This window comes from Trachymyrmex septentrionalis, unplaced genomic scaffold (assembly GCF_001594115.1).
Source record: "Trachymyrmex septentrionalis isolate Tsep2-gDNA-1 unplaced genomic scaffold, Tsep1.0 scaffold29, whole genome shotgun sequence".
NCBI lineage: Eukaryota > Metazoa > Arthropoda > Insecta > Hymenoptera > Formicidae > Trachymyrmex > Trachymyrmex septentrionalis.
The window spans coordinates 407,878-415,496 of record NW_017305451.1 but is presented as its reverse complement, the minus strand read 5'-3'; the positions used below and the strand labels follow the sequence as shown (position 1 = coordinate 415,496).

Below are 7,619 nucleotides of genomic sequence, written 5' to 3'. Positions count from 1 at the left end.
ATGCATATATATATATATATAATATAAATAAAATATCTCTGTGGCTGATAATTGACATTTTCAGCTTTTATATATATTATTTATAAGAGTCCTACATTATTAGAAAAACGCAAATAGATTTGCAAATGGGTGGTCGCTATCAACCAATCAGCAAGCGCCTCATTTGTGGTTCTCTGATATAATGGGTGTAGTCGAGTTGCCACTATGCTTTGAAGCATTTGATTAACCAATCGGAAGAAAGAATTTTACTAATTGACCAATCAAAAAATTCGTAGCGGCAACTCGACCACACCTAATATAAGACTCTATATATGGTACTCTACTGTTAAAGTGGGTATAAAGAGATTTGTGTCAGTGCATGTGCCTAATGTTGATTGGCTCCGCCATTTATAGTTTAATTGTTAGTTAGAAGAAGACAACGTTAGAAAAAGAAGAGATTAGGATGAGAAATTGTGTCATAAATAAATGCTGGAAATGTCGACTTCCGGTTGGCTGCTGCTTTTCTGTTTTACTGTCAAAGTGTGAACGTATTCTTAGGCTAGTATTACATTTGTCGTACAATAAAGTTTTTAAGTTTATTCATTGGCTATAGGATAGAGAAATCCGACAACTTCTCTTTCCTGCAACCAATCAATAGGCTTGAAATATTTTCTCGTACGACAAATATAATACTAGCCTTAAACTGTGGCCACCATGTTATCTTATCCCTTCCACCATGCATATGACGATATGACACGTATATCGGTTCTCTCTACTTCTGTATGAATCTAAATGTCAGTAAATTTTGACAGGTCCCTATTTGTACGCATTTTTCTCAGCTCTGATTTTAGGTATGTACCTAATTCATTGTTTGTAAACGTCTCGTACCAGGTTTCGATTCGAATAATGCATACAATGTGCTAGGATGCAGATACATAACCTTAAACTTCACTCATCCGCTTTTACTTCATGCATAGAATTATTTGCGGAAAAATTGATGATGTTATTAAAATTTCGATCTTTTTCGCAGATTGTAAGGTAACTTACTTCTCAGTACGGTGTTACAAACAGCTAAGAAAATGAGCACAATAACCGAGCAACCGTGTTACACTCTGATAAACATCCCTACTGACACAGAACCACTCAATGAACTCCAGTTGAAGCAGGATCTTGAGAAGGGTAGTGTTCAGACGAAAATTGATGCGCTCAAGAAAACGATTCACATGATCTTAAGTGGTGAACGATTGCCAGGACTCCTAATGACAATCATTAGGTTCGTTCTACCTCTACAGAATCATACCATCAAGAAACTGCTGCTGATATTCTGGGAGATTGTGCCAAAAACTTCTGCCGATGGCAAGCTGTTACAGGAAATGATCCTAGTATGTGATGCATATAGGAAAGACTTGCAGCATCCCAATGAATTTGTCAGAGGATCTACTCTCAGGTAAGAATATAAACGAATGCGAGTCAAGTTGTAGATGTCAGTGTATATAATAAATATTAACTCATAACAGGAACATATGGGTCTAGTATTTCAATTCTATAACTCTTAACGACAGTGTTAGTATTATCTCAATATACAAATTAATAACAAATTGTTATCAAGTTGACATGAAACTTATTCATATTTGATGATAAATTTGGAAATATATCAGCAATAAATTCATTTGTTAGTAAAACTGTTTATATAATCAGCAAAAATTAATCAAAATTTTAGTCATTAATTTGCTATCGGCAAGCTTTGCATTGTTTTGCTAACAATTTTTTCTTATGTTATGTTAACAGATTTTATTATATTTGTACCACAATCAATGCTGACATAAGATATAATAGAATTTAAATTAAATTTGGTACCTTTTTGTCGATAAAATTTATATACAATAAGAATCTTATTAAATCATCTATGTAGAAACACAATCAGTAAGAAATAGGAATGGCCATAACGATTAAAGCTGGATCTTTGCTTAAATAATTCATTGTGACTTCACATACACTATATATGTATATATCAGGTATGTCCAATTTGAACTCTAGAGCCAAAACGCAAAACCATCGATGCCAAAAAATTCAGTGTAAGATTTTAGGGACTGTAAAGTATTGAGCGCATCTGAGTAATGCTTATCAACATTTTACAGTTTCTGAATCTTACCTACATTGAATTTTTTTACGTCGATGGCTTTGCATTTTAACTCCGGAGCTCAAATTAGACAGACCTGGTGTATATGTGTGCGTGCGTGTGTATGTACCGTATTTGTAGTCATTTTGAACTGCCAAAATTTTATCGGACTTAAAAATGCAGCTAAACTACTGAAATAATATCACAATTAAATTTTGATGCTCAAGAGGCATCTATTAAAGAACTCTTAATATGCTGGAAATCTGTAAATATTAAAAATCTGTAAAAATCTGTTAAAATTTATGGATTTAGGATACTATATATATATAAATAATATCCTAGGGCTTCTTAATTTTTAAATCGTATAATATTTTTAAATTGATTTGCAATAATTTGCTTTTACAATCTTATTGTTAAGTTTTGTTTATTATTCATGTAGGCTAATTATTGTATTATATATTTATACTAAGAATTCAAGTATATTGCAATTTTTTATATGGTTGAAAATTTTAAGATTTTTGTGTATGATATTAATAATATAAAGATTTACAAAAAATTTATTTTAGAGTTAAAAAAAAAGGGAGGTTTTTCAGTTGAAAAGATACTGTTTTCTGAAAAGAAAAAATCAATATACGTTTACAAGATTTGGAAGTAGTAAATTAATATTTTATTTTGTTTTTTTCAATCAGTCTCTTATATCACAGATTAAGAATATACAATTGAACTTGAAAAATTTTTAAAGAAAATGAAACTAATAACAAAAAATTGAGACTTTTTAAGAACTCATATTTCTTTACAATGTCACAAAAAGTATATATTTTCGTTATGGATTAAATTTGCAGATTTTTGTGCAAATTGAAGGAGCCAGAACTTCTAGAACCACTGATGCCGGCAATAACCGCTTGTCTGGAGCACAGACACTCATATGTCAGACGTAATGCAGTGCTCGCTATTTTTACTATATACAGAAATTTCGAATTTCTCATACCAGATGCTCCAGACTTGATTGCAAAGTATCTGGAAGGGGAACAAGATATGTCATGTAGAAGAAATGCATTCTTGATGTTGCTGCACGCCGATCAGAGTAAAGCTCTTGCATATTTAGCTGCGTGCCTCGATCAAGTGCCGAGTTTTGGTGATATACTACAGTTGGTCATTGTTGAATTAATATATAAGGTATGAATAAATGTGTTATATTTAATGCACGAGTCCATGTATTTATCTATTATTGATATTTGTTGATATAATTTTTCTCTTCTAGGTTTGTCTTGCAAATCCATCGGAAAGAGCACGTTTTATCAGATGTATTTATAGTTTGCTAAATTCACCTAGCGCTGCTGTACGTTACGAAGCAGCCGGTACGCTAGTGACTCTTTCCAGTGCGCCAACCGCGATCAAAGCCGCGGCTTCTTGCTACATCGAATTAGTTGTCAAGGAGAGTGACAACAATGTCAAACTTATCGTACTAGATCGACTAATTGCGATGAAAGATAGTCCTGTATACGAAAGAGTACTACAAGATCTTGTAATGGATATACTCCGCGTTTTAGGTATTATATCAATGATAACAAGATATTTTTTGGAATTTTTACATATTATTAACAACAATAACAACAATTATTATTATTATTATTATTATTATTATTGGTATCTATTTTCAAGGATCACCAGCCTTGGAAGTCAGGACAAAAACCTTAGCTCTAGCCATGGATTTGGTTACAACTCGTACGATCGAAGAAATGGTCCAGCTTTTGAAGAAAGAAGTTCTTAGGACAGCTGGTGGAGAGCATGAGGATGCTGGAAGATATCGTCAGCTCTTGATACGAACTCTTCATACATGTTCCATGAAATTCGCGGATGTTGCTGTTACAGTCATTCCGGTTTTGACCGATTTTCTATCGGAAAGCAACGAAGCAGCAGCTACGGATCTTCTTGTATTTATTCGTGAAGCTATTCAAAGATTCGAGAATCTCAGACCATTGATTATCGAGAAATTGTTGGAAGTGTGTATGCAATAGTTCACTAAAAATAGTACATTAAAAAAATAGTACATTAAAAAAATATAATTAGCAAAACTATCAAAAATTAATTTTGATTTTGATAAATTAGGTATTCCCTCACATACGATCCGTAAAAGTACACAGAGCTGCACTTTGGATACTCGGCGAATATGCCACATCAAAAGAAGACATAGAAGCTGTGATGAGTCGTGTACGAGCAGCATTAGGCGAGTTACCGTTACTCGAAGCAGAAAACAAACGTCAAGCTGGCGAAAAGTCCGAAGATGGTAATTTGCAAGCTCCACCTGCGCAACTCGTAACATCTGATGGTACTTATGCGACTCAAAGTGCTTTCAGTGCTGCATCTTCACGTAAGTAATTCTTATTTTTACAAAATTTTTAAAATATTCTTCATTTGCTACTCGAATTACTTCATTTGCTACAAGAAATGAAGTTCTTTTTTAGAAAATAAATTGCAATGTTTTGAATGGGCATGTTCAAGTTGACAAAGGCTGGCCTGCTTGCCAAGCAAATGAACATGATTGGCTGTCGCTTAGATCTAACCAATCACATTCAATCGTTCGGCAAGTAGCCTAACTGCTTCGTCCGGTTTGAATGCGCCCTATTATTACAATTTTATAATATTAATTTTGATTGCAATTTTAAATAAGCACAAAACGGAATGCATCCATTGTGTGCTATCATATACGTTTGAATTAATAGGGAAAAAGGAAGAAAATCGACCGGCATTAGTACAATATATGATGGAAGGCGATTTTTTTATTGGTGCGTCCTTGGCTACCACATTGGCAAAATTAGCTCTCCGTTATAAGATACTTGAAACCAACATCCAAAAAAGCAATAGATTGCAGGCAGAAGCAATGTTTGTAATGTCCAGTGTATTGCAATTGGGCCGTTCAGGTCTTCCCTGCAAAGCAATGACACACGACGACGCGGAAAGAGTTTCCCTGTGCCTCAGATCTCTTGCTTGTCCAACACCTCTCGTCCAGAAGGTTTTTACCGAAGGATGTCGCGATGCACTCGGTAGAATGTTGACTGCAAAGGCGGAAGAGGATTCGCAAAATCAGAAGGCCAAGGAAAAACCGGGCAATATAGTCCAAGTCGATGATGCAATTCAATTCTTGCAATTGAGTCGAGGATCCGATCTGGCTGGTGGAGCTGGTGATATGTTCGAGCAAAGTCTCAGTGCGGCTGTAGCAGGACGACCTGGCACCAGCGGAGAGACTCCGAGTGCCTTGAGCAAAGTCATTCAACTTACTGGTTTCTCGGATCCAGTTTATGCAGAGGCCTTGGTGCATGTTAATCAATATGACATCGTGCTGGACGTGCTGATAGTCAATCAAACGGAAGATACTTTGCAGAATTGTACATTGGAATTGGCTACTTTAGGCGATTTGAAGTTAGTGGAGAGACCGCAACCTGTCGTACTTGCGCCTAGGGATTTCGCTAGTATCAAGGCAAATGTAAAAGTCACATCTACGGAAAACGGAATTATTTTTGGAAATATTGGTGAGCGTGAAATTTATATACTATTGAAAAATTGCAACAAATTGTTGCCTGTTTCAAAAGATAAAAGTTACATATAGTTATTCTTTTTTATTTGCAGTTTACGATGTATCAGGAGCAGGCTCTGACAGAAGCGTAGTTGTTCTTAACGATATACATATCGATATTATGGATTATATAGTGCCTGCGACGTGCACTGACACGGAATTTCGCCAAATGTGGGCCGAATTTGAATGGGAGAATAAAGTCTCTGTTAATACGACTCTGTCTGACTTAAGAGAGTATCTTGCACATTTGTTAAAGTCCACAAATATGCGTTGTCTTACGCCAGAAAAAGTATATTTGATTTTTTTATTAGATTAATTTTGTATTAAAATAACATTGCTATTTTAAAAATTGTTATTATTTTCTTTACAGGCTCTTTCAGGACAATGTGGATTTATGGCGGCAAATATGTATGCTAAATCGATATTCGGCGAGGATGCTTTGGCGAATTTATCCATCGAGAAACCACTGAACAAACCTGACGCGCCAGTGGTCGGCCATATTCGTATCAGAGCCAAGAGCCAAGGTATGGCTTTATCTTTAGGCGACAAGATTAATTCAGCGCAGAAGGATCCGCTGACTAAAGTCGTGCAAGTTGCTTGAATTGCATCATTTTGACAAAATGCTCTGTACGAGTTGAGTCTTCGAATCAGATGACTGCTTTTATGGAATTTAAATATTATTAAATAAATTTTGCATATTTATGGCATTTACATTGTTATTTAGACAACACAAATATCCTGATTTTTTATAGATATCCTTTTAGACTCGTATTATTTGTCAATTGAAATATATTGAACTTATTCATATGAATCGCAGTTAAGATAACGCCCATGTTAATTATCATATAATTATTATACAATTATATTACATCTACGAACTTGTCATAAGCATGCAATTAGTAGCGTCGTACACAGGGATAGAATGTATTTATAGATGAGAGAATAAATATATACAGTACTTTATCTATGTAAGTTCTGTTCCTTTATTTCTCTTTACAAATACAAGTATTGACAAATATATAAGAATGTTTATAATATATCTGTATCTTTTTAAATAAAATAATTTAATGAAAATGCTTTTACAATCCTCTCTAGAAGTAATTAGACTAATTCCTACTAATTCCTCGTATTATGACTTTAAAATTTTGAGAAAATTGTGGGGTAATGTTTCTAAATTTTTGACACAAGATGTTACAAAACACGGATTTTTATATCAACTCTAATTGTGAGAATCTTATTGCTGTCTCTTAAAATGATTACTTCTTGGTTTAAAGCCATCCTCCTCTCGATTTACTACGCGATGTAATGCTTACGAGTTTCTCTCGGTCATCTTTACTACCGTCTGAGCTTGAGGTAACTGTTAACGACGGGATAATCGAAAGTTTAGGACTATGTGAAACTTTCGGCCGTGCTCTGATTGAACTGCTTCCGTCTTTAGTGTTGGTTGGAGATACACCCATAGATGCGATAGTGGGTTTGCTTTGATTTTTTATAGGAGAGCTAGAAGTCCTTGTAGCAACAGAGATGGTAGCAGTAACGGTGGATTTTGCAGTAGTAGTAGAAGTAGCAACAAATTTGGCAGCAGCAGTAGTACTACTACTACTAGTAGTAGTACTACTACTAATAGTAGTAGTAGAAGTAGTAAAAGCAGTAGTAGTAGTAGTGGTAATAGTGATGGGCTTGGCATAAGTATTTGCAGTTTTCGTAGTGACAGGCGTAATTATTGCAGCAGTAGTCACAGCAATTAGTGCTGTATCGGTTGCGGGAGTTGCGACATCAGTCGTAACGGATATCATAGGGACAACGGAAGTAGCACTTGTTGATGTCGAAGATTGAGTAGCCGTGGATTGAGCAGAAGTTGATAATTGGCCTGAAGAAATAACAGAATATTATTAGCAATAAGTATCATAAATAAAGTAATCTCACCAACTAACATAACTGTTAGTT

At 34.8% G+C, this 7,619-nt stretch overlaps 2 protein-coding genes across 2 annotated transcripts in view; one reads left to right on the top strand and one right to left on the bottom strand.

Annotated features, from left to right (window-relative positions):
• Positions 1–532: 532 nt before the first annotated feature.
• LOC108749501 (coatomer subunit beta) lies at positions 533–6,379 on the top strand. Its single transcript, XM_018488271.1, has 9 exons — positions 533–830; positions 1,010–1,426; positions 2,941–3,274; positions 3,360–3,648; positions 3,761–4,101; positions 4,208–4,469; positions 4,822–5,628; positions 5,726–5,961; positions 6,043–6,379. Exons 2-9 carry the CDS (start codon positions 1,059–1,061, stop codon positions 6,271–6,273), a joined length of 2,868 nt encoding a protein of 955 aa, XP_018343773.1. The 5' UTR covers positions 533–830; positions 1,010–1,058; the 3' UTR covers positions 6,274–6,379.
• Positions 6,380–6,840: 461 nt separating this feature from the next.
• LOC108749308 (transient-receptor-potential-like protein) overlaps positions 6,841–7,619 on the bottom strand; it is a 9,162-nt gene continuing 8,383 nt past the window's right edge. Inside the window, exon 17 of the mRNA XM_018487909.1 lies at positions 6,841–7,542. Within this exon, the coding sequence (XP_018343411.1) occupies positions 6,941–7,542 (602 nt within the window). The 3' untranslated portion in view covers positions 6,841–6,940. The remainder of the gene's footprint in view (positions 7,543–7,619) is intronic.

What these genes read in the sequence shown, in the direction of transcription:
- LOC108749501 (XM_018488271.1), top strand. Translation starts at nt 1,059, where the DNA reads ATGAGCACAATAACCGAGCAACCGTGTTACACTCTGATAAACATCCCT. An exon ending in GTCAGAGGATCTACTCTCAG is followed by an intron (nt 1,427 to 2,940) that starts GTAAGAATATAA and finishes TTAAATTTGCAG; the next exon opens with ATTTTTGTGCAAATTGAAGG. An exon ending in TTTCAGTGCTGCATCTTCAC is followed by an intron (nt 4,470 to 4,821) that starts GTAAGTAATTCT and finishes TTGAATTAATAG; the next exon opens with GGAAAAAGGAAGAAAATCGA.